This window comes from Coregonus lavaretus (genome assembly GCF_964263955.1).
Source record: "Coregonus lavaretus genome assembly, chromosome: 20".
NCBI classification, from domain to species: Eukaryota; Metazoa; Chordata; class Actinopteri; order Salmoniformes; family Salmonidae; genus Coregonus; species Coregonus lavaretus.
In genome coordinates this window covers 10,569,108-10,596,650 of record NC_140007.1, presented here as the reverse complement: position 1 = coordinate 10,596,650, position 27,543 = coordinate 10,569,108, and the positions used below count along the sequence as shown (strand labels likewise).

Genomic DNA, 27,543 nt, shown 5'->3' with positions numbered 1-27,543 from the left:
TGTTTCTGTTTCTCCATTACTCGTCCCTTGGCTTGGTCCCTTTTCCTTTTGGCTCAACTCATTCCCACCAACTGTGGGCCATGGGAAACACGACTGGGGAACGCTGGAATTACATACGGATATTGCTGGTGTCCTTCAGTGCTAGCATCCAGGGAGTACAACTTGGAGAGCACTTCTTTGTGAGAGAAAGTATACATTATTTTATTTTTTAGTTCCGGTCCTTTTTTGGGGAGTGTGTATTGTTTCATAGTTATTTCTTTAATGTTTTAGTTTTTTTGTCGTCTTGTTTAGTCCACTTTACAAGAAGCAGACTGCGCCCACGTCCACACCAAACTCCTGGTCCACTCCTCCGATGTCCAGGGGAGCAATGTCCACGATGGGCAGACGGGAGGTCTTCTGTGTTTTGTACTCGAAAACAGTCTTGCCCCACTGGCCTGTGTGTTTCTGTGGGACGACAACAAAGATGTGTTGAAACACTGTACATTCCCATAGGCTACAATGACAGAAAAAACACTGTTTTTAGACTGTGTAACTGTAGTGTGCCTTCCCCAATAGGTCCTACTTTACCATGTCCATATTCTCCCTGTCCCTACTTTACAGTGCCTATCCCTCTCACCTTGCAGCCGTCCTCCACAACGCTGTAGGTGAAGCGGCTGTTGCCCTCGGCTCTGATCTCCACGTCGTTGGAGCCCTGGAGCAGCAGAGCCTTCTTCAGGTTGCCGGTGGATGCGTCCATGTAAGCCACGCTGTCCTTGCAGTGGTAGGTGAGGTTCTGAGACGCTTCCGTGGACAGCAGCCTCAAGAAGGTCAGCTGGATACTGGCGGCGTTGGTACCGTCCTCAGCGTAGCTGAACTGTAGAGGGAGCCGAAGAGCTTAGGGTTAAATGCGACACGTGGTGAGGAAGGGGGCAGTAACAAACATGGAGGTCACACACAGGTTTATGGATGGTATTATTTTATGTGATGTCTATAACTTGTCTGGAAGGCTGAAATATATGTTCAGTCTGTAATTCATAAAAGGAAACACTGAGAGGAAGTGCTTTACTTGATGATCAGGGTAACCCTGGAAAGGAAGTTCTCCTATTCAAGGAGTAGCCATATTTCACTCAAACGTGCCAGTGAAATGATTATTCATGTGAAGAAGAGACTCACGTGGAATCCTCCATTCATGGTCTCTCCGAACCAGATGTGTTTGCGGTCCTTGCTCTTGCTTGTCCACCAGTTCTTGTGTGGTACGTTGGCTATGCTGGGGTACACACAGGTCTCGCCAGTCTCCATGTTGCAGAAGACCTTGATGGCGTCAGCTGTGCTGCCAATGTTAGGATCCACCCAGTAGTTGCCTGGAGAACGAGAGGGGCAGAGGACAAATGGTTCAAACCCTACCATGGTTTGGACTGATCATGTTATACACATGTTCTTTCCTTTCCATTCACTCTCTCTCTTCTCCCTCTCCTCTAACCATTCCCCCACTCACCGCTCTTCCACTCGGGGTTGGACAGTTTGAGGTCTCTGCAGGTGCGGGCAGGGTTCTTCTGGCTACCGTCGGGGCTGCGCAGGTTCTCGATTTGGTAGTTGAGGGACTTGAGTGTGGAGTCGACCTCCACGTCGTGCTGCCTCAGGGAGCTGGACGCCTCATCAGCCCTCATGTACCTCAGGGGATCCGGAGACTTCTCAGGCTGAGACAGGCCAGCAAAGGCAGACATGTCGATGCCAGGGCCAGGAGGACCAGGAGGACCAGGGGGTCCGGGGTTACCAGGAGGACCCTGAAGGAGAAGAGGAGACGATTGTTACAAGGTGGGACAACATGAAGACTTTAACATATTTGCTGCTATATGTTATGACAAGGGTTACTCACAGCAGGACCAGCCTCTCCAGAACGACCACGAGGTCCAGGGGGTCCGAGGGGTCCAGGGGTACCGTTCGATCCATCCTTACCAGCGGGACCGACTGGGCCAGGTGGTCCCTGAGGAGATGGGGTTAGTCACGGCTCAAACACATGGATGCTAGCATAGCATGTATGAATGGGAGTGTCTTTGTAGAGTGGCTGGAGTCACAGTTAGTTTGAAACTTTTACCGGATGTAACATTGTTCATGTTCAATTGTCCAACAGTTATTCTTGACTATGAGTGAGTGTACACTCTTTAATTAAAAAACAACCTGCTTATCGGACATTACAAATATAGCAGCTATACTACATTACCAAAAGTATGTGGACACCTGCTTGTCGAACATCTCATTCCAAAATCATGGCCATTTAATATGGAGTTGGTCCCCCCTTTGCTGCTATACTAGCCTCCACTCTTCTGGGAAGGCTTTCCACTAGATGTTGGACTATTGCTGCGGGGACTTGCTTCCATTCAGCCACAAGAGCATTAGTGAGGTCGTGCACTGATGTTGGGCGATTAGGCCTGGCTCGCAATCGGCGTTCCAATTCATCCCAAAGGTGTTCGATGGGGTTGAGGTCAGGGCTCTGTGCAGGCCAGTCAAGTTCTTCCACACCGATCTTGACAAAACATTTCTGTATGGACCTCGCTTTATGCACGGGGGCATTGTCATGCTGAAACAGGAAAGGCTGCTCGGCCATAGAAATCCATTTCATTAAGCTCTCGACGAACAGTTATTGTGCTGACGTTGCTTCCAGAGGCAGTTTGGAACTCGGTAGTGAGTGTTGCAACCGAGGACAGACGATTTTTACGCATTACGCGCTTCAGCGGTCCCATTCTGTGAGCTTGTGTGGCCTACCACTTCGCGGCTGAGCCGTTGTTGCTCCTAGATGCTTCCACTTCACAATAACAGCACTTACAGTTGACCAGGGCAGAAATTTGACGAACTGACTTGTTGGAAAGGTGGCATCCTATGACGGTACCACGTTGAAAGTCACTGAGCTCTTCAGTAAGGCCATTCTATTGCCAATGTTTGTCTATGGAGATTGCATGGCTGTGTGCTCGATTTTATACACCTGTCAGCAACGGGTGTGGCTGAAATAGCCGAATCGACTAATTTGAAGGGGTGTCCACATACTTTTGTATATATAGTGTATCTCTCTATGGGTGATAATTATTCACATCCTTTCCCTCCTCTTTATCATGTAATTAATCTTTCTGGGTTATTTTTTAAGTGGTAGCCTCTCCTGTCCGTCTTCCTCTCTACCACAACGTGGTAATCACAAAAGCATTAGCCTTCCCTGTTATCACAGGACAGACTAATTAAAACACAGTGTCCATTCCCATCCTCTACCTTATCATGGTGTTGTAGGATTATAAAAAGACTAGCCTTTGGCCCTCATTATCATAGCAAGGGATAACTAGTGTATAGGAGTAGTCCATTTGTCTTATCATAGTCTGGAGGGATTAGAGAAGTGTTCTGTCCTTCTCTTCTCTCGTCTAAACTCACTTTAGCCCCACTAGGTCCGGCAGGTCCAGCAGCTCCCTGGTCTCCAGCGGAGCCCTGTTAGTTTAGACAAAGACAACTGGAAGTCAGGGAACAGAACTTATTCCACATGCAGAAGTGTCATGAATACAGTTCTATGAAGATGGAGAAGTATAATGACTAAAGGTGCAGTGTGGCCAGAGGACTTGGGTGACTTACGGGAGGTCCGGGAAGACCCTGCAGACCGGTGAAGCCACGGTGTCCCTTCTGTCCCCTCTCTCCTGTCTCGCCAGCCTCTCCCTTGTCTCCACGGGGTCCTTGGGGTCCCTGATGTAGAGGCAGAGAGTGTCAATGAACTCAGCAGAAACATTGTGTGCAAATGCAGGTGCAGCTACAGTAGGAATAGTTTATTAGAGAATGGTGTGTTTCAAAATGAGGGATGTTGACACTCACAGCCATTCCTCTAGCGCCAGCTGGTCCAGCGGGTCCAGCAGGTCCTTGAGCACCCTAAAAACAAGAGTGAGGTTCTTCCATTAGACAGGCTAACAACAACCAAACTAGTATGAAATACAAAACACCATCATTTATCTCATTCATATTGTGTGTAGTTTTGTATGGGTACTCACTCCCTCTCCTCTGTCTCCCTGCTTGCCCAGGGGGCCGACAGGGCCGGGGGCACCGGGAGCGCCAGGGGCACCAGGAGCACCAGCAGGACCAGTGTTACCACGCTCACCCTACAGGTGGAGAGAAGATCATAGGATATAAGGACATCCAAGAGCATTTGATATCTTATCCATCAATTGGATTGATTGGTTTGGACTGATTGGTTTGATTGGTGTATAATGCAGGCATCTCACCTTGACTCCAGTGGATCCATCTCTGCCAGGGGGTCCATCAGATCCAGCGTTGCCCTGTAAGGTAGAGACAGAGATTTAATCATTAATTGAAATGTATTGCTTCCAGTCATGAAGAATTTGCCAAAGCACCACAATGTTTGGGATCCATGGGTTAATGGTGCTGTAGAAATGCAGATGGTTGTGGTTCCTGCTGTTTGTGATTGGCTATGGGGGTTGTGTGTGTGTCTTCTGTTGTTGTTGGTTGTGGTTGTGGTTGTTGTTGTGACAGTTGTTGCTGTTAGTGCTGTGGTCATTGTTTCTGTTCCTGTTTTGTGATTATTGTGAGTGTGGGGGGGAGGGGTGTTCTTGTTTTGGGAGGTTGCTGTTGGTTGTGTGGTGATTATTGATATTATTGATATTTTTGTTAATGTTGTTTGTTGCTGTTGTCGTTGCTATGGTTCTTGCAGAGGTGTAATTATATTGGCCAGCAGGTGGCACTATAGCGTCGCTATGGCCTATACCTCTGTAATTGCTGCATGCAACTACAATGGCCTATATTTGTTGTTGTGGTTTATTTATGTTGTGGTTTATGTTGTTGTTGTGGTCTGTGCTGTTGTGGTTTAGTTCTGACCTCTCTTCCGGGCTCTCCTGCAGGTCCAGACAGTCCAGGGGGTCCCACAGGGCCAGGGGGTCCACGGTCACCACTAGCACCAGAAGCTCCCTGCTTACCAGGCTCTCCCTGGGACACACAGAACATGGACATCAGACTCAACATCAAGGAGTAAGTGTCAGACGTCACCACAGTCCAATTATATCTCATGTCTATAACTGCAACAATGTAATATTTGACTGACTAGTCAATGGACTCATGGACTTCATTATTAATTTGCATGCTAAGTAGGACATCAGCAACTGTCTAAAAGCCCCTATGTGGTAAGAAAAACAGTAGGAAGTAGTATGATGGACATTTAGTTCTGAATGCATCTCAGTTACAGCCAATTGGTCACTGAGTGATCGACTTCTTTGTGACAGATTTAAGGAGAAAGAAGTCTGGATATAGATCTGTCATTATGAATGTATGTGGATATCAGGACTCCATGATATTACACAGGCAATCACTACAGGCATCCCAGATATGATATTAGAGTAAATATGTTGCGTAGTTACCGATCAATGGTGCAGGACTAGTGGGAGTTATATGAGCCTGGACCTAAAAGGTTCTCAGGCCAATTTTCATTAATATTAATAGGTATTTTAGCTTATAAAGAGAGCTCAACTTACAAGTGGACCAGTAAGGGCAATGGTTCCATAACACTCACCTGAAAATACTGTGACAATTTTTACTCACTAATCATAGTACTATCAGGGGTGAGATACTCACAGAAGGTCCAGGAAGGCCAGGGAAGCCCCTCTCTCCACGCTGCCCAGGCAGACCAACAATACCACGAGACCCAGCCAAACCATTGGGACCTGGAGGACCATCAAGACCCTAGAGATGGAGGAGACAATAGGTAAAAGTTTACTACATTGACTTCACAACTCCAGCTCTAGCTCAATGAGTTCATAACTCCAGGTTTAGCTCATTCAGTTCATAACTCCAGTTCTAGAAAGTCAAGCACATTTGAAATGAAGTGATAGACAATCAAGGTGGCTGAGTTGGTGTTACTAGGCCTACAAGGTACATCCATTAAGCTGAAAGTAACTGTCCAGTGAAAATCTCACTTTTAAAAGTTGATATTCGGTTAACTCATACCCAAATAATGTTGTTGACTCGTCTTATACTCGTATTTGTGGCCAAAGCATAAATTGGAGAAAAAACACTTAAAATCCCACCTCAAACTTGTATCTTAAACAGACCATTTTAAAAATGCTTGCTATTTCCTCATAGAGAATGCCTCTTTGGCTGAGCTGGCCAATCAGCGGTCTACTCGCATGAATATTTTTTATGACTGGTATACGCCCACACCATTCTGTTGTTGGGGCACGCCCACACCATTCTGTTGTTGGGGCACGCCCACACCATTCCAAGAAAAGCTGCTTTTTTTCATACTTTTCCTTCCAAACATTTTTTATTAAGCATTTCACTCATTGTAATTAATTAAAGGTCATATTTCATAGAAATCTAGAACCGGACAGTTACTTTAAGAGGCTGGGTGGCATTTTCTCTGTGAGATATAATTTAGCTAATTTAAGAGTGGATGGGTAAGACTCACAAGGGGACCATCCTCTCCAGCATCTCCCTTCTCCCCAGGGGCTCCAGCAGCTCCACGCAGCCCAGCGTCTCCCTGTCTTCCTGGGGTGCCAGCATCACCGCGAACTCCCTTAGGACCGTCTTTACCAGCAGGACCAGCGGGGCCAGCAGCACCAGGGTTACCCTGAGAGAGGGAACAGAGAGATGCAGCATTTTTCAATCACACAGTTATACACAGGTAATCTGAATGAAAAGGTAACTTTCTATTGTAATAATAAATAATAATAATATGCCATTTAGCAGACGCTTTTATCCAAAGCGACTTACAGTCATGCGTGCATACATTTTTGTGTATGGGTGGTCCCGGGGATCGAACCCACTACCTTGGCGTTACAAGCGCTGTGCTCTACCAGCTGAGCTACAGAGGACCACCATTGTCTATGGATACTTGTGATGATGTGATACTCACGTTGGGACCGGGAGATCCAACTCTTCCAGCAGCACCAGGGAAACCAGTAGCACCCTACCAACAAGAAAGGGACAAGACAATATTTCAATGAAAGCAATTACAGAACATAGCATTTTATATTTTCACTTACTATTGGGTAATAATCTCTTATCATTGGAACTGTTGACTTACAGCGGCACCCTGGGCACCACGAGCTCCTTTAGGTCCAAAAACACCAGTGGGTCCCTGGAATAAAAAGCAGTGATAAACACAATTAGACAAAGAAACAAGAACAATTAAATAAGAAGTGCATCAATTTTGTTCTCAAATACTCTCAATTTCTTATACTACGAATGGCAATGTCTTGGGCCATAAGACATCTGTCTCTGGGACATACAGGTATTTGGTATCTCAAAGTGCATTTCGAGGGGTACCTACCACAGGTCCAGGGGCCCCAGAGGGTCCCTGAGGTCCAGGGGCACCACCATCTCCCTTCTGTCCAGCCTCGCCCAACTCTCCCTTGGCTCCAGGCTGACCATCTGCACCCTGGAGGTTGGTGGATGGAAGATACAGGTCAATAAAGATTCAACATTTTATATGGATTATATTAATGTTTTCATTGAAACTGATGTGATTGCTGTGGTTCTACTCACAGGAGGCCCAGCGAAGCCAGCAGGCCCGGGAGGACCACCCTCACCACGGTCACCCTACAGGAAGAGAGAGGCGGACTCAAAACAGGTACCACAGAGAAAGATTTTCTAACTGTAGATGTATGTGGCCCTGTCCGTCATGTTGCAGGTGCAGTGATTGAATGTGGAGGAGGCTGTACTCATCAGAGGTCAAACCTTTTAGAATGAAATATATTCTTAGGAATTTAGTGTACTTGGAATTTCCTTTACTATAACTGTGTAGGCCGGGCAACTTGGATAGTGAGTGGTCTTGGAATCAATATGAACAATATCTTGACATCAAAATGTCTGACTTTGACTAAGTGATCTAATATTTTGATCGGTAGAGCTCTACATTGTTTCACGACAGGGTCTGGTTCCTCTCTAGCTTCTTCCTGCTCTCTGTACTGGAGGGAAGTGAGTTAGCACTTTGTACATTTCAAACCGGAGCAGGTTGACAACGTGGCTGATTTAATACAAATAAAAAAAACGGACGATATGACACCGGAGGCGGAGAGACCCAACTTACAGGAGCACCACGAGCACCAGCAGCACCAGTTGGGCCAGAAGGTCCACCCTCACCCTGAGAGGGAAGGAGAGAGGAGAGTGACAAACCCGTACTGTACACACATTTACCAGCATTACTACATTACAACCATCTGTTAAATGAATATTAGACCATAGACATAATAACAGGTTATTTGATCAGTATGGTAATTCCTACCTTTACGCCGTTGGGACCAGCTGGGCCAGGAGGACCAATGGGACCAGTCAAACCCTAAGTGGGAGGAGAGAAGAAAGATGGAGTTATTATCAACCACACTTGGTCATTGGATCATTGTATTTCCATTGGGTCATTGGATCAGAGTTGCCACAGGAGAGTGTGGCTATTTTCTCTATTTCTGCTCAGTACTCACTCTAGAACCATCCTTTCCAGGAGCGCCCTCAGGTCCTTTCTCACCGTTGTCACCCTGTAAGACACAGAAAACCATGACATCTTAGTATGTATCTATCAGACATCATGATATAACCTTGCAATCCACCGTCTAGTTTTCTACAACAATGATTAGATATTTTTGAGGGTTGTTACTCACTCTGTCACCTTTGGCTCCGAGGATACCACCAGCTCCTCTCTCTCCTGGCATACCCTGCAGGCCGGGGGGTCCCTGAGCTCCAGCACCACCAGCTGGCCCAATGGCTCCCTGTCAGAGAGGAGGAACATGGAGTTAGAAGATGGCCGATCACACTGTTTCTGATGTTTCTCTCTTCAGTAGTGGCACTGTGATTGCCTGACTATAGGGGCTCAGGACTCAGTATCCAATAACAACGTAAACTCTTATTGAAGACAAGGTTGGCTGAGGGGAGTGGCTCCTAACCTTGGGTCCATCGGTTCCGGGAGTTCCAGGAAGTCCACGAGGTCCCTGCAGACCATGAGGTCCAGCACCGCCCCTCTCACCAGGGAAACCACGCTCGCCCTATCAGGGAACAGAGAGACAGGAAGTGAGAGGCAGAAACAGGAAGAACTACAGACATAAAGGTTTGACAAGCAGATGGTGGTGGCTAACTACATGATTATGACAGTAAGTGAGGAAAACATCTAAATCAGACTTATTGTAGAAATGAAAACTCACTCTAGGTCCAGTAGCACCAGCAGCACCAGCCTCTCCAGGAACACCCTACAGAGAGAGGATAGAGACATTGTAGCTGCATACTTTTACAGTAGATAAATAATACCTTGAGAATACAGCAAGTGCTTGTGTTTGCTAGAATTACTTGATCAGGATACAGGCCTGAGGTGTGTGATGACAAATGTGATGTGAGTAGCAGGGTTAGATGTTCCTAATGTGATCAATAAATCAGGAACCTGGACAGGCCTGGTGTGTTGCTGTGACAGTGGACACTCACCGCATCACCAGGCTTGCCTCCCTCTCCTGGGGGGCCAGCAGGTCCAGGCAGACCCTGCACAACAACACAGGACAATCAGTGACTTCCTATGACATCATCAAAAATAGACATCAAGATGTTCTGAATAGAATCATTCATGTTCTAGCCAATCCAGAAAAGTAAGGTGAACTCACCTGGAAGCCAGATGGTCCAGCAGCTCCTTGCTCTCCTCTCTCTCCAGCAGGTCCCTAGGATGAAAGCAAACACAGGTGATTACGTGATTGACACAGGTAATCAACTCGGCAAACACAGGTAATCAACACAGGTGATCAACACAGGTAGACAGCAACCGCACCCTGTGGAGCTGTGTGGAAGTTTGGGAATGCCATCGCATCCTCAAGTGCTCAAAGAGAGATGCTAGCTATTACAAATACTATGGCTACAGTTATTTTGTTATAGGTGCACCACATAAATAGATGATATTACTATGAGGTGCAGTTTCACTCCTTAAGAAGCAGTTGTATATTGCTGTGTTGTCTTTTACAACGTCTGTCAGAGGGTGAACACTTACAGCAGGGCCGGGAGGTCCAGCAACGCCAGTCTCACCATCTTTACCAGCCAGACCCTGTTCAGAGAGAGAAAAATGTATCAGTTCATCATGAACCACCACTTCAAAGGAAAGACTTGGATCGATGTCCGGTCCTCCACTTTGTCATTTCTTGAAACATTATGGGGGTAAAATACCAAAATTGCACAAATGTGAACTCAACTTTGCTAAGACCAAGGGTTACAGCAAGTTAATCTGAAAAGTTGATCAACTTACTATCAGACCTTGACGACCCACAAGACCCTTCTCTCCTGCCTTGCCAGGCTCACCCTGTTGAAAAAAATACACACTGGTCAGTCACAGAGAAGAAGCAAAGACGTGCAAGGGGACTTAAATGGGACGTTTCCATGCAGCTACTGTACTGTATGTGTCTGTCAGATACTGTCTGTATCTAGTGCCGGAGGCAAATCGTCCCTCTGGGTATCAAAACTTTATTGGAAACCCCTGTGACACTTACATTGGCTCCCTTTGGTCCGGGGAATCCCATCACACCAGGCTGGCCGCGTGCTCCCTGAGGACCAGGTGGGCCGGGGCGACCATCCTCACCAGCAGCACCCTACACAGTACCACACACAGAGGAGAGAAGAGCAAGTCAGCATCACTGGAGATCTAGTACATGGAATCTCCAGTGAGATCTTGTGCATCTCATGGGTTTGGAAAGCAAAACTCTGTATTACTGCACCAAATCTTGGTTAATTGTCTGGTAAATGTTTGGTAAGAGTGGAATACTAGACGGTGCTAGACGGTAAAAGAGGCATACTTACACCAGGACCAACTTTGCCTTGAGGACCAGCATCTCCGGGGCGACCGGTGAGACCCTGTGAGCATCACACACAATGACAGTGTCAACATTATACATGAAGATGGATACCAATTTAAAGCAATGATGAGTCACAGCTCTTGTCAATGACTGTTCTGGCTGCTGGTGGTGGTGGTGGTGGAGACCAGGGGTACTACTACTTACTCTGGCTCCGGGAAGACCAGGCTCTCCTGTGCGGCCGGGATCACCAGTGCCTCCCTTAGGCCCACCCACGCCGGGAACACCACGGTCACCAGGGGCTCCCTGAGGAGGAAGAGGAGAGAGATTAGTATTTGCTTTTATCACTCACATTTAAACAACATTGTTTATGAACTGTGATTAGCTATTGTATTAATTATAGCTGATAAAAAAGTAAAGGTATTGCTGGCACCAGTAGTAAATATAACTGCTTTTATTTTATTTTTTAACTACTCAGGGTTCTACATGAACATCTTCTTACAGTTAGGGACTAATTTAGTATAATTAGTTGTTATAGTGATTTTGCAACTACTCTTGTCCATTCCTGTCTATCAGGTGAGATGTGGCATTGAGAACTGTAAAAGTGTCAAATCAGCATTGTAAGACCCACCTTAGCACCAGCAAGACCATCCTGACCTGGGAAACCACGGTTACCGGGAGCTCCCTAGAAACAAGGACAGAGAGAAGATTTCCATGATGAGGAATAGGATATGGGAAGAACTGATATGACCTAATGACACAGAACAAAAACAAAACAAACTGTCGCCAGATCTGTGATGGTTCAGATCCTTACTCTCTCGCCAGGAGGTCCAAGTGGTCCAGCAGCACCGGGCTCTCCTCTTGCTCCTCTCTTGCCCTCCTCTCCAGCGGGGCCAGGGCCGCCTTGGGGACCAGCAGGGCCCTACAGGGGGTGACCAAGAAGATGCCTGATTAATCCCAAACATACTTCCAAGTCCAACTCAGTTGAGTGAAAATGTCCATGTGTAGTTATGATATTATATGACCCATCAAAACAGAACTCACAAGCTCTCCCTTGGGTCCAGCCTCTCCTTTGAAACCAGGAATACCGGGGTCTCCCTACAACAAACACAGGGGCAAAGTCATCATTCTAGAAATCACTCAGTACAGTTGAAATAGGAATGACATGACTCCCAGCACATGGGTTTCCCCCTAAGAAAAACCAATAAGCACCACCAACATAATATTAGGGTGTCCAGGTTTTGGGGTGAACATGGGGGACCTACCGACTGTCCCTTGGGCCCAAGAGGTCCTGTTGCTCCCTGAGGTCCGGGGGGGCCACGGGGTCCTGGGAAACCAGGTGCACCAGCAATACCAGAAGCGCCCTACAGAACACAACTGAGTGTTACTGATTGAGTAGTAGACTGATAATGATGTCCAAGAGCACTGTTATTTCATGCTGAGTATAGAAAGAGTGTAGAGGGTACTTTCTAAACCATATAGTGTAAGAGTATACTTACAGCTGATCCTTTAGCTCCAGGGATACCATCAGTACCAGGGTTGCCCTAAAGGAACAGAGGAGCAAAGTGAAGAGACGAAAACAATGCATCGATTTAATTATGAGAGATAGTCAGTATGAGATAATCCACTTCAGACTGTATCACACAGAGCCTGGATGTTACGTACAGAGGCGCCAGCGGGTCCAGGAGATCCGGGTGTGCCAGCCTCTCCGCGGGGTCCCTGTGCGCCCTCAGCTCCACGGGCACCAGTGGGGCCAGCTTCTCCCTGTAGAATGGAAGCGATTCACAGGACAATTAGGACTGCTGTTGCTTCTCTGTGTAACTGTTCTTCAAACTGCACTCGGTGATGAAGTCAAATGGTATGGGGATTGGTGCTCATTGTCTCCCAGAGATGTGATAGACCGACATACTGTGACAGTTCAAAGTGACTCTTCTGTGTCCTTGAGGTAGCGTGACTGTGAGAATCTCATCTCATTGCAGCTTATCATTATTGATCATCTCGTCAGAGTTTATCACTCGTGATCTAGTGAAATGAAGTGTCTGACCTCCATGATTGGTGGAAATTCAACAGACACACCCTTTATCACACCAACAGGCTTCGATTGGGTTCATGACTGACATGATGCATGGGAGAAAGAAATGAAGAATTTCCAAATTGTACATACTGTAATTGTAAATAGTACAAACCTTGGAACCAGGGGATCCAGGGAAACCGGGTGCTCCAGCAGGTCCAACAGCCCCCTGTAGGAATCACAGTTCAAATGTCAGAGTTCACAAACCCACTAATTCCTGGTTTTGTTATTATCACACAAATACAACATGGACTGGGAGAAACAGTCAAGGCGGTCCAAATCTATTAGAAAATATTCACAATTGTGATTGTGCTGTAATAAGAGAAGTGTATTATTGATTTCTGCATTTCAGTATCTTGTACAACAATAATAAAAGCTATATGTCTTTGAAACAGTGAGGAACCAATATGAGGAGCTCATACGTACAGGAGGACCAGCAGGGCCAGGCAAGCCATCATTACCACGGGCACCCTGAGGAGAGAGCAGACATGGGAGACATTATGATGATGGTAGGTACTGTGGGGTGTTTATGGATGGACTCATTTACAACATTGAGATAGTCTCTCTAGACATACGGGTTGCCTCCCACAATGTTTCAATATTCCGGTTTAAAACACCCCACAGGGTTGGTTGGCTTTACGAGACGACAGTTAGGCAGGCTTATCATAATTGTAATTTTGACTGTAATTGATTTTGCTACACAGCCAGATTGAGAAGGTCTTTATCGGGTGGCAACATTAACCAAAGAGAAAGTCCCAAACACTAGGCTGGGATTGTCTGGTATGTGAGTGTACAGAATATGATTGGGTCTGGTTAGGATTGATTGGGATTGGGGACATAAACGGTTGAATCGATATGGCATATCATTCAGCTTTGGTGTATTACTAACCTGGGGTTGTGTATTGTTCAGGAGTGTATGGTTTAATCAGAGAGTGTTAAAGGTAAATGTCTGTGTAATTACTCACAGCAGAGCCAGAAGGTCCGGGACGGCCTCTCTCGCCAGGCAGACCACGTGGTCCCTACAGGAGACAAGTGATGAAAACTCAGCTTGGTCACATTCAAGTAAAAGTTACAGGAGGAGAGTAAAAGCTTTATACTCATAATATTCAGGTAATACACATGTGTGACGCTCTCTTACCATTGGTCCAGGGGCGCCGTTCTCTCCGGGAGCACCACCCTCACCCTATAGAGAGGGGACAGTCAGTCAGTTAGCCAATCAGACAGTCAGATAGTCAGACAAATAGACACAGAAATAGAAACTCTTAAGATTTGTTGAATAGAAGATCTTGGCCGAAGTCTTACCTTTGCTCCAGCAGCACCACCCTCTCCCTTAGCTCCATCAAGACCTGGATGACCCTACACACAGACAGACAGACAGACAGCAGGGAGTCACTTCATCAGGACGGATTAGTCCTACATCAGCCCCATTAGACTGATTTAATGAACACTAATTAGCTAATCTATTATGTTGCTAATCATGTTGGACGTGTAACATCATAATATCCTTTCTGATGGAGATGTGATTATAAATGAAGCATGATGAAGCACCCACTCTGTGTCCTTTGATTCCGGGAAGACCAGGAGTTCCGGGGAATCCACGAGCTCCCTGAAATAAAGTGATAAATGAGGAAATTGGATACTGAAGGATTCTGTGTGGGATTCATCTGTAAAAGGAACTCCTAGCTTACGATATGGAATATTGAATTGATCAGTATATAGTAAGATGTAACAAATGCAATTGATGATAAAAACTTAGTCTGTAGGACATAAGAGAACAGTTATCCATGGCAATGTGCTCTAATGTTGTGGACATGGATTTCTGTATTTTTTTCTACTGTAGTCTAATCTGTCAGGGTTTACCTGAGGTCCTGCAGGTCCACGTTCACCAGCCTTTCCAGGTTTGCCAGCATCACCCTAGAAATAAAGAAAGGGAGATTTGATTCAAATCAGGAGTTTATCAACTGAATAGAGAAGGTGAATGCCCTCTGGTGGACATGTTTGTGTACAGTATGTTGGGGGGGGGGGGGGGGGGGACTGTAAATGGCTAGGAGTTTAGGATTTGCTAAAGGGACATTCAATGAATCAATTGTGTTATAAATGGTAGGTAAGTGGGTTGCTTTGTGGACTGCTTCGGCGACACTGTGTCAAAGAGGATCATGCTTGTGTTTTTAAACAGTGGGGAAGAAACAAGGTCCACTCTTCATGATGGTCCTAGGGGTACTGGAGTATGGCCTGACTAAGTCAATAAGGTAGTGATAGTTTGGCCAGGTGCTCTCTATTTACATATGAGGAAGTTGAAGTAAAAAAAGCATATTCAGATCTCTATATCTGATAGTGCTTGTGCTCTACTTGTGCATGGCTTTGACAACCTGAGCCATGGATCTGGTTGAAGCCTGGCATGGTTCTGGCTTTGTTGATGAAGATGACAATACTTACATCACTTCCTGGTTTGCCAGAAGGTCCAGGGGGTCCTTGGGGTCCCAGTGCACCCTGTCATAAGGAGAGAGGGCTTGTTGTCATTGATGTGTAGGCCTAATTAGTGTGAACAGACTAGTGTAAGAAGCTACCTTCCTACAGTTAACTAAAATTAAACAATGCAATTCTGCATTCACTTCATGTTTTCAGTGCCTATAACCTTTGAATTCTCACTGCCAACTCTAATGAAAATGTTATGTAGCAGGCAGTCATGTTTAAAAAGGGAACCCTGTCTATTCCTGTCTATTTATATCTGACATTCACAGCATGTAGAGGAAGGGGGCATTTTCCTGTTGCTAGTGGTTTGATTTTAATGATGGGTAATGATGTTGGTGATTTTCACTTGAGCTCTGAGGGGGACGGAGCTCCATGTGATTCTCACATGGATAGACATTCCATCCACTTATACAGGTCAGGGGTTAGAGGTTGAACTGGGTTGAGTGGGTTTATGAGACACTTTCACAATAAACGCTAATTTCTCTCAATTCTCCCTCAATCGAACACTGCTTCCTAGATAGCTAATGCTAGAATGCTCTGGTGCTGTTGCTAAGCTCTACGCATAATATTTCTATGTTGGCGTTGTGGCACAGAGATGTGTGGTGCACCCTGGGATAGTTTTGGATACTCACAGCTGGGCCTGGCTCTCCAGTCTCTCCGGGGTTACCTTGGAAACCTTGTGGGCCCTGGAAATGATTAGAAGGAACTTTAAGTCAAAGACATCCTAATAGTCTGCATATTTCTATAGGCGTAGGGTGTCCACATTCGGGATCCACATAGTATATTAGGATACAGGTAGACCATAAATTAATCTGGTTTATCCGTTCTATACAGAAGGTCAAAGGGTCAAACACTATTCTACAGCACTGTCTTATGTACATAGACATGACACAATGTCAGTAGCTATTAGCTATTAATAGACAGTAGCTATTAGACAACATTCTCCTTCTGTTGTGGTTATTACTAGGGCTTAGAGAGGTGTCCAGCCCACAGTAATGAAGGTGTGTATACTTACAGGGGCTCCAGAAGGGCCAGGTGGACCACGGGGACCCATAGGGCCCTACAGGGGAAGAGGGAGAGACATAATGAGAGGAAATGTATAATATTGATATCAATTCATAGCTCAAAGACTGTTAGGGTATTTCTATTTAGTCATGTCTTAGGAAAAAACACTTGAATTGTCAGACATCCCATTGTATTCAAATAACGTGGCCTGTGTGTCTTATGATGTTGCCCTATAATTAGTTAGAATTGTGATCAAGGTTTCAGGCCTTGGTTATCTGGTGGTATGAAAAAAAAAGAATGAAAATAAATAAATACAGTATATGTCAATGGGTTGTCCGATAGCATAATAGACTGTAGGTTGACTCTTATTTGGGAATTGGGGGAGGGGTCATATGCTTCCAAATGCTGAAGGGCGTATCCATAGATATGTAAATTCATAGTCCATAAATAAGATATATTTCATGATAATTTCTATATCTTTGTTACTGACTGTCGTTATAATAGATCTCATATTCCATACCAACAGGACAGCATGAGCTATCAATTTGGTATGCCAGCACAATCTATACTACAGTATGTTCCATCCAGTGGTTCATTTCCAGCACAAGGTGGCAGTCTGGCTTCAATACTATCTTCAAGTCTGTAACACAGCATGCTACTACCGCCCTACATTATTTACCATATACCTATCTCTTTAGCTTAACACTATGATTTCATTTGTTTCATTCATTCATTTGAGTCTTTTTTAACCCTCTGGATTCTGTTAAGTTCATGTAACGTTACAGTAGCATCTCTTGTCCTCTTACCATAGGTCCTTGCATCACTCCCATCTGTGCGCCTCCAGCTTTCTCATCGAATCCACCAGCCATCTGAGCAGCAAAGTTCTGCAGAAACAACACGGGTAAAGAGAAGTTGTTAGTGAATTGATAGCATCTACAGTAGATGCACTGCCCCCTGGTGTCCACCAAAGCTTTCACAGGTTTTATTTCTGCTATACAGGATATATGACCTCCCCACTGCTCCGAGGAAACAAAGAATATGGTGGGACATTTACTTAGCAGTTGTCAGAAGGGATTACATTGGTGATATTGACTGTGGTACAGTAGCTTACCAATGTGTCATCCGTCCTTCTCTCTCTATTCTTATTCTACTAACTAACAAATAGGCTTATGGCTTAGTCTCTGTCACACAGGTGTGTGTGTGCGAGTACACATACACACACACATCTGACAATGATAATATACCGATACTGTACTGCTAGTGCATCAACAGGGAGTGCTTCTCTGCACCACGAAGACATAAACAGAGATTATGTGTGGCGGTGACATCCTCTCTCATCTACTCTACTGTCCTGTCCTCTGTTTTCTACCACTTACCCCACCAAGACCTGGGGGTCCGTTAGGTCCGGGAGGGCCAGGGGGTCCGGGGTTCCCAGGGGTGCCAGGCTCGCCATCTCTGCCTCTGGGGCCAACATTTCCCTAGGGAAAAGGAGAGAGGGACAAACACATTCAACATTGGGTTCAATACATAAACATGTTCAGTATTATCAACTTTTATTGGGAAAGGTGAGTGATTGATATTGTTGCATGGCTTTGATGGTGTTGTTTGCCTTAGGAGACTGTATTACTGAATGTAATTCTGTTCGCAATCAATCAATCAACAAATCAGTCCATCACCCAAACAATCAACCAATTAACCAATCATTCAACTGTAATACATCAATTAACCTTTCAATTTGCTGCATAACTTGCCTGGCTTGTGGTAGAATAACTGCACAGAACGTATTAAGGTGCTTCAGGGAGCTTGCCACTATTTTGTTAGAATCTTATAGTACTATTTTAGTCTTTATAAAGTTGAGTCTTCTCCATTTGGGGGAGGTTTTCCACAATAAGGCCGCATATACTGTATACCTTACTATCGTGGATCTAAATTCAAAGTCTCATACATGATAAACTAGGCAGCAATTACAGATGTTGAATGGTTAGCCCTTTATTTCAGTCCATACCACAGACATATTCCTTAGCATCACCTGCACAAAGGTGACTGGGATTTACTGTCTTACCTTATCACCCTTAGCTCCGGCTTCTCCACGTGGTCCCTGCTCGCCTAAGGGGCCCTGCACAAACAAACATATTAGGATGAGCAAGATGCTTGACAAACAGAGTACTTCATCAAGGATAATGTTCTGGGGCAAGATGCACATCAGAATTCATCAAAGATATTCTGCAAGGCAAGATATACACCACAAATAATATCTCATGGAATTTCTGTCATTATAATTCATAAAACAAATGAGCAAGTAAATATTTGAGAATATGTTTACCATAGGGCCTGCTGGTCCATTTGGTCCTACAACCTGGACAACAGAACAGAAAGGAGAGCTTGTTCAGTTCTCAATGCTTATTGGGAAGAAAGTAGTCTTTTCAAAGGCCTGATGTCTTTGCTACGGTGTAGGGTTGCACTGATTTGAATAGCTAAGATGCTGGGGAAGTACATTCCAGGACATGGCCATGGACAAATAGCACAAACTAGACTTTACCAGGAAGTCTATTGACAGTTACTTTAGCTGAAAAAACATATTCTGCTTGTCAGGGTTTGTTCATTTTCCAAGAAGCCTAGCATACCAGTGAATAAAAAAGTTACTAAATGAATGTGAGAGGATTGGTTTGGGTCCATTATGTCCTAGGAATGTAGGCTTCCTTCCATGTTGTCAGTGAAGGCACAAAAAAAATCGATGTCTAAAACCACCAGGTTCAAAGCATGGTAGCTAATCACTTATCAACTGGAGGCTTTGGCTCTTTTGGAATCATGTGATTCCCCAGAAGAAGAAGACGAAAAATGCTGAGTAGAGTCAACCCTGATACTGACTTAAGACTGACTTAGATAGCTATACTGCATGTATGTGAGTTCTAAGTGAGGCTATTGTAAAAACGTGTTATAGTGTTATCATTCTAAGTAGACGTGCCATAGTCTCTTGTTCACTAATGCTTGGCAATGGCATGCTTGGGTACCTAAAAAGGAGCTTCAGTGCCTTCATTGACCAAAAATCCCTATGTCACTCTGATTTGATGGACAAACAAATCTTCTGATCTCTTTCTGAGTGAGCGTGAGCTATAGTGCATGCCCTTGCATACAGCAGCTTATAATTTACTGTATGCTTGAATAAGACTGAGAAGAAATTAGTACATGAGATAATAAACCCCTTGTGTCCCCTGAATACTAGCGCAATTATTTGACTATACAGTAAATCTGAGTGTGCATACTTACATCTGCAATCTCGCCTGGTTCCCCTTTCTGGCCCTAATAGAATAAATGAAAGTCAGTGGTCAGTGGTCTTAATGGTGGTCAGTGGTCTTAATGGTGGTCAGTGGTCTTAATGGTGGTCAGTGGTCTTAATGGTGGTCAGTGGTCTTAATGGTGGTCAGTGGTCTTAATGAAAGTCTTTGGTCTTAATGAAGACTTTGTCAGTATAAAGACACATAATATTCACATCATGTAAGTCTAAAGTATTTTGGAGCCTGAGTGTGTGGATGATTATATACAGTGTTTAGATGATCACGTGGGTGATACAGTCTGATAAATATTGTCTAAATGACACATTGTTCATCCAACAACAGAAAATATCCTTGTATTTTGCACAGTCATTGTTATTCCTTCACAACAGCTTTCAGGGTGGTACGTCATATCATCGTTTCCCATGGTCTCACCTTAGCACCAATCGCCGCCTCTGATGTTGCATACGGGGTGAAGAGGACGAGAGAAAGAAAATAACATTAAAAGTTGAACTTCAGACTGATGATAGCTGTGTGGGGGCCAAATCTCCAGAGGTTGAACACTCCAGAATAAAAGGAACACCTGTGGAAACCAATGGAAGCCAAAGACCATACTCCAAACTCCAAACTCCAAGACCCCGACAACCCATCCAGAGTGGGTTTGAGGGTTAGCTATAGTTCCATGTTGAGGGGATGGGGCCAAAAGCAAGCAAAGCATGGGGGTGGGACAGATGTTTGGATCAAATCCTCTGTGTCAATATAGCATATTCTGGAGCCAACTACAGAACACATTGAATAAATGGCTTTAGGGAGGAGCGTATCATGTTATGAAATAGCACATTACATGGTTATTATGATAGATTATTAGAACTAAAATGTATATCTCCTCAAAAGTCATTAAAGTTTAGGCTACTTAACAGAAAAAACATGACGCATCGAAATGTTTAGTTTTTAAAGACACTACTACATTTTTCAAAATGCATGAAAATGTTATGTTTCAGAATATACAGTACCAATCAAAAGTTTAGACACACCTACTCGTTCCAGGGTTTTTCATTATTTTTACTATTTTCTACATTGTAGAATAATAGTGAAGACATCAAAACTATGAAATAACACATATGGAATCATGTAGTAACCAAAAAAAAGTGTTAAACAAATCAAAATATATTTGAGATTTGAGATTCTTCAAAGTAGCCACGCTTTGACTTGATGACAGCTTTGCACACTCATTCTCTCAAACAGCTTCATGAGGTAGTCACCTGGAATGCATTTCAATTAACAGGTGTGCCTTGTTAAAAGTTAATTTGTGGAATTTATTTCCTTCTTCATGCGTTTGAGCCAATCAGTTGTGTTGTGACAAGGTAGGGGTGGTATACAGAAGATAGCCCTATTTGGTAAAAGACCAAGTCCATATTATGGCAAGAACAGCTCAAATAAGCAAAGAGAAACAACAGTCCTTCATTACTTTAAGACATGAAGGTCAGTCAATATGGAAAATGTCAAGAACTTTAAACGTTTTTTCAAGTGCGGTAGCAAAAACCATCAAGCGCTATGAAGAAACTGGCTCTCATGAGGACCGCCACAGGAAAGGAAGACCCAGAGTTACCTCTGCTGCAGAGGATAAGTTCATTCGAGTTAACTGCACCTCAGATTGCAGCCCAAATAAATGCTTCACAGAGTTCAAGTAACAGACACATCTCAACATCAACTGTTCAGAGGAGACTACGTGAATCAGGCCTTCATGGTCAAATTACTGCAAAGAAACCACTACTAAAGGACACCAATCAGAAGAAGAGACTAGTTGGGCCAAGAAACACGAGCAATGGACATTAGACCGGTGGAAATCTGTCCTTTGGTCTGAGTCCAAATTGGAGATTTTTGGTTCCAACCACCGTGTCTTTGTGAGACGCAGAGTAGGTGAACGGATGATCTCCGCATGTGTGGTTCCCACCGTGAAGCATGGAGGAGGAGGTGTGATGGTGTGGGGGTGCTTTGCTGGTGACACTGTCTGTGATTTATTTAGAATTCAAGCACACTTAACCAGCATGGCTACCATAGCATTCTGCAGCGATACGCCATCCCATCTAGTTTGTGCTTAGTGGGACTATCATTTGTTTTTCAACAGGACAATGACCCAACACACCTCCAAGCTGTGTAAGGGCTATTTGACCAAGGAGAGTGATGGAGTGCTGCATCAGATGACCTGGCCGCCACAATCACCCGACCTCCACCCAATTGAGATGGTTTGGGATGAGTTGGACCGCAGAGTGAAGGAAAAGCAGCCAACAAGTGGTCAGCATATGTGGGAACTCCTTCAAGACTGTTGGAAAAGCATTCCAGGTGAAGTTGGTTGAGAGAATGCCAGGAGTGTGCAAAGCTGTAATCAAGGCAAAGGGTGTCTACTTTGAAGAATCTCAAATATATTTTGATTTGTTTAACACTTTTTTGGTTACTACATTTACATTTTAGTCATTTAGCAGACTCTCTTATCCAGAGCGACTTACAGGAGCAATTAGGGTTAAGTGCCTTGCTCAAGGGCACATCGACAGACTTTTCACCTAGGTTTCGGGGATTAGAACCAGCGACCTTTCGGTTACTGCCACAACGCTCTTAACCACTAAGCTACCTGCCGCCCCATGATTCCATATGTGTTATTTCATAGTTTTGATGTCTTCATTATTATTCTACAATGTAGAAAATAGTAAAAATAAAGAAAAACACTGGAAAGAGTAGGTGTGTCCAAACTTTTGTCTGGTACTGTATATAACATGGACAATGATTGAAATGTGAAAGCAGCTTTGGTTTATTTGTGTTGTTTGATGAGCAAATATGACTGTCCTATGTTCAAAGTGAATATATATTTGAATCTTGACAGTAATATTACATTTGCACTCTATATTATCATATGTTTGCCTCTCTTCTCTTTGCTTATGTTGTCTACTTTGTGTTGAGCCTGGGAGTACACTCTTAGAAAGAAAGCTGCTATCTAGAACCTAAAAGGGTTCTTCAGCTGTCCCCATAGGAGAATCCTTTGTAGAACCCTTTTGGTTCCAGGTAAAACCCTTTTGGGTTCCATGTAGAACCCTTCCCACAGAGGGTTCTACCTGGAACCAAAAGGGGTTATCCTATGGGGACAGCCGAATAATCATTTTTTCTAAGAGTGTAGGTTGGTTCAAGTCTGGTAAAGTGAAGTACAATAATGACTCCCACATGTGTATGTCACTGGAAATAGGATCATAACCATACATGATGGGAGTACATGATGAAAAAGAAGGAAAAGCAGTCAAAATGTTAATTATTACACAGTGATGGAGGAAATGAGACTTCAGAACCCCAAAGTGGGTGGGACTATCATGTCTTGTCAATCATTGTCTTATTTCACCCAATAGGATCGCTTTGATGTGGTGGGAAAATAGCTTCCATTGGACAAAATGACACAGTGATTGGCTGCTCAGGATAGCTTCTTAGCCACTATCCACTAGTTAAAGCAAACTTAGAAGTGTCTCGTTTTCAATATTGACCCTTGTTGTTTTAAGTGGAAGCCAGATGCCACAACTGTAGGATTAAACTCCTCATGAAGTGAACATCCATAGAGAGGGATAATCCAGAGGATGTTGCAGGTCTTGTCTCCAACCCAAAACAAGCAGGGGAAAAGGTAACACTTTTGAATAGGGAACATCACACCTAGCTACTTATAAATCCCTTTAATACCAATTTATGAGCCACAAAATCTGTCCTGACTCCTGTCCAGACTCATGTCTGCACACCAAAGTCATGAACAGTACAATAAGCCACTGGGGACCTGTTAACCCCAGTTAACATATGAACTACCATTTAGTTCCCAATTCAAAAGTGTTGGCATGTTAAAAGGGCGCAGTAATTTATTTATGATTGTGTGAATAAATAAATTACAACCAGTGGGGCCGCTGGCGTCAGCAGGGCAGATGGGGCAGCACTCTCTAGGTTGGATGATGGGGTTGGCACACTCTCTGATCTCCTCGCAGATGATCTCATCACACAGAACTGACCCGCTGTCACACACACAGATACGACACGGCTCCGGCCTCCACACATCCTTGTCGTTATAGCGACGGGCATCCTGAATGCAGCCGCCTGCCTCTGTGGCCACCGTCAGGGGGTGGTACAGAGGGCAGGGGGTAGAGATGGGTTGGAGGGTGGTGGTGGATGGGGGAAGTGGCAGGAGAGGGGTAAATAGGGATGGGTGGGTGTCAAAGAGGGCATGACAGTGATCATAGTGTATAGGTGAGGGGGGCGCATGGGTATGAAAATGGCAGGGTCGGGTGGGCATTGAGTGCAAGATGGGGTGGAGGAGAGGGATGGGGTCAGAAGGTAGACAGGGGTGAAGGTGGGAGGAGGAGGGGGGAGAGACAGAAGTTATCAGCTTAGCATTAGGCCTCATTTATACCACATGCACAGCATCACAACACTCACACACATGACTTCACCCACAGGTTGGGGGAGTCTCCACCCCCAATGGGGGACAATCAACAGGTTTCACAAAAAATGTTTTTATGTAACCTTTATTTATCCAGGTTAGTCTCTTTGAGATAAATCATATATTTTTCAAGAGAAACCTGGTCCAACCAAGACAGCAGCAGGGGGAACAATATTTGAGACAAAAATCAGACATACTGTAACAAGTTACATAGATACACCATAAAAAGTATATATGTTTTGACGTAGACACAAATACATTTCAATTACAGAAACATACAAGCGTCAGAGATAAAAAATCACTCACATGTACCAATGAAAAATCAGATTCCTCAGGAACATGTGAGTCAAACAAACTTTTAAACTCCTCCAAGGAAACAAAATCCTGGAGTTTCAAGCTGGTCTGGAGAGAATTCCAAGACCACGGTGCCGAGTAGCTAAAACACTTTTTGCCATGATCCGATCTGAGTTTAGGAACCGTTAAAAGTAAGTAGGAGTGACCTTATCAAAGAAGAGCAGAGATGTCCAGCATCACACGAAAGCATTAATTATCAACCATATTAAAGACAAGCATATCAGCATAATTTATACAAATGTATGGCATCAATATGTCCATCATATCCAGGTATTAGACCTAATAGACTAATCTCAAAACGATACAACATGGATTGGCAGCATGGCAGACTGGATCTTTCAAGGCACTGGTCTGGGTGGGTGCTGATTCAGAACATTGATTTTACCTGAGGGCAGCAGTCTCACAAGATCTAATTGTTTATTTTCATAAAGCAGCACAGCTCAACAAGCCTCATCCAGGTTGATTTATCCTGCACCCAAACTGCTATATTCAGTAACTCCAAAGGAAGTAAAAGCAACAAAAGTATCCATTCAGATTACAGTAAACAGATGCAGGACGATTCTGAGGCAGCTTCCATGCAAACAACAAAGAGTACATTTAGCATTTACAGTAGAAGTAGGTATTTCAAGTGGTGGGGTGTGTATATTTAACCTGTAGGCCTACTGCGCTCCCTGGTGACCAGTGGACCTGTATGAATGAATCCCTCACACTGGGAGACTGTGCCCAATTGACAAGCCGCTGCCTTAAGTAAACAGGGGGTCCTTCTAAAATTCTCCATCTGGATCTCATAGCTGTGTCAAGCGCCAGTTCAAACACATTGGAGAATTGAGAATGGGTAGCTTTCATGCATAGGTTCTAATGTTGGGCTACTAGGCTAAATATAGCTATTTGTTTTTGTTGCATTTTTTGTGAAAGTGGTTGTTAGCACTTACCTGCTACCAACCTATACTATATAACAAATTAGTAAACCATTTAAGCTTTCCCCACATAAGGTGGGGTTGGTTGGTGGCATATTGTTCCACAACATGCCATTGTGGCAATATATATATGGAAGCACAATCCCTAACTCCTTACTAAATGCTTAAAACTACTAGCACACTGGGCATGTGGCCCCTAAAAGCTATTCTTTGGAGTACTTAAGGAGAAATGGATGAAAAATGTTAGGCTATGTAGCACAAGTCCATGAATATGGGGAATGTAAAGCAACACATGGTACATTACACATTGCATAATGTGGTGTAGCCCATTTCTCCAGCAACATACAGTAGTATCCTGTTTCATAGTTTCTTGATAAAATATCCCTTCCTCTCTTTTATTGAGTGACCAACTGCCATTCACTTCCTGCTACCCTTTGAGCCTTCTAGTCTGGGGTCAAGCTGTGTCTGACCCTGTCTTTTTAAATTATGAATATAATTAATTATTTCAACTATTTCTGCCACAGCACCAAACAATTACACTTTTAATCCCACTAGTCTAACAAATAGTCACCTTAAACAATATAACTATTCTTTTGAAATCAGAATGTTTTCTCAGGGGAGTAAATGCCAAAGTAAATGCCAAAGGTTTTCTAAATTGCCTAAAAAGCTCTTGAACTGCCAAAGCATCTCAAGTGAGCCACTGTGTCTCCTCTGTTGTCTCCACCAAATGGTTTTGTGTTGTTAAATACTGGCACCACAACTAGAGAGAGCGACAGGATCCACAGTGAGTATCCAGGAGTGAAACAAACGGACACTTGTTCACCTGGTTCTCCATCCCACACAGATGTGCCTTGATATCCTCACCTATCCTCCCAAAAGGAAGGTCAACTCTTTCATAGGCCCCATATATTTGCAAACACTTACAATGTAACCAAAATGTAGTAATTAACTATGCCAATATCAAACCAGTATTAGGATGTTAATGTTCAATTCAATACCATTATTTAAATAGTTAAATAGTAATTTCTTAAGTTGATATCATGTACAGTTTAACAGTCCAGATAATTAACATTTAATCTCTGAATTGTATCTGCAAGAATTCTAATTCATAATTGTGCAATTCCTCCAATGAACGACAGATATATTGGTATGTGTTTGTGCCCTCCATCAATGCCAATGTACCCAAGTGGTTCACAAAATCACATCCCATTCTCATATCTTATGATATGCATATTCGTTGTGAAGGTGAGAATTGCGCAGAAACTACAAACTTTAAATGCCAAGGTAGTGCCACAGACGCGCAGAAAGTAAAATATGAGTTGATAAAATGGCATCATCAGAAGAATACAAACTTTTGCTAAATATAATTCAACAGAATGATGTAACTTACGGTCATCCTCTTCCTGGCATCTGACAATGGATAGTAAAACAACTTGGGATGCTACAAGTAGCAGAACAGTCCGTGAATCCACAAAGCTGAACATGTCTAAATATTAGACATGCAGGACCTTGGGTGAGAAAAAAGATGGGACGGAGCAGACGCGGCTCTCTTTCAATTAAGTGTGTGTGTTCCCAGAGACTACAACCGAACCATGCAGTCAACCTTCCAAAATCGAAGTGGAATCCAACGCGGGGCCCCAGCCGGCACTTTACACCCACCGCGTCAGGGCAAGAACAGCGGTTTTATGTCCACTGTACCTTCTACGAATCTTCGTATATTCCAAAATACTAGTCCTCCCCCCGACCCCCAGTCGAGCTTGAAACCCAACCCACATCTCCCTCCCCTCAGCACCATCATCATCTATTCTCCTAGGGACCTCTTTCTTTCTCCCATTCCTCCCACGCCCTGCGAGGACGAGGTAGCCTACTTATAAATCGCACTTTTTGGTTATCTCTCGAACCCCAATTGGAATAGCGTGCAGTATGGTCACTCACCTGGCAAACTCACATTCATCGATAATTTGGCATTACAATATTTAAAGTAGACCTTTTCAGAATGTCGCTCAATAGGCTACAATAACCAATAACAGATTTGCCATTTTACAATTTGCAGGTGGATTTAGGCCTTCACTAATAGGTCTACCTTCATATTCAACTGATGTTTATTCATAGGCTTTGTTTTATTGGCACTTAAAATAGGCAACTCTATTCTATATGAGCTTATAACAAATGTGTAATGCAATAGTGACCTGATGTCTGAATTACTTATAAATCATGTCTCTTTTGATGCAAT

The 27,543-nt window shown here is 44.0% G+C and overlaps 1 protein-coding gene across 1 annotated transcript; it reads right to left on the bottom strand.

Annotated features, from left to right (window-relative positions):
* Positions 1–297: 297 nt before the first annotated feature.
* On the bottom strand, positions 298–26,794 carry LOC311147347 (uncharacterized protein; the record flags this gene model as incomplete). Its single annotated transcript, XM_084184033.1, is given in 54 exon segments — positions 298–444; positions 617–853; positions 1,153–1,340; positions 1,475–1,763; positions 1,856–1,963; positions 3,394–3,447; positions 3,589–3,696; positions 3,823–3,876; positions 3,996–4,103; positions 4,227–4,280; positions 4,837–4,944; positions 5,587–5,694; positions 6,419–6,580; positions 6,866–6,919; positions 7,037–7,090; positions 7,283–7,390; positions 7,498–7,551; positions 8,042–8,095; positions 8,237–8,290; positions 8,430–8,483; positions 8,607–8,714; positions 8,889–8,987; positions 9,144–9,188; positions 9,418–9,471; positions 9,591–9,644; positions 9,968–10,021; positions 10,220–10,273; positions 10,461–10,559; positions 10,768–10,821; positions 10,968–11,066; positions 11,392–11,445; positions 11,575–11,682; positions 11,805–11,858; positions 12,026–12,124; positions 12,260–12,304; positions 12,426–12,524; positions 12,947–13,000; positions 13,258–13,302; positions 13,797–13,850; positions 13,970–14,014; positions 14,134–14,187; positions 14,384–14,437; positions 14,692–14,745; positions 15,268–15,321; positions 15,936–15,989; positions 16,319–16,363; positions 17,115–17,192; positions 17,685–17,786; positions 18,371–18,424; positions 18,632–18,664; positions 19,576–19,608; positions 20,016–20,033; positions 23,497–23,702; positions 26,701–26,794. Coding segments are annotated over 54 exon segments (4,467 nt in total).
* Positions 26,795–27,543: the final 749 nt, after the last annotated feature.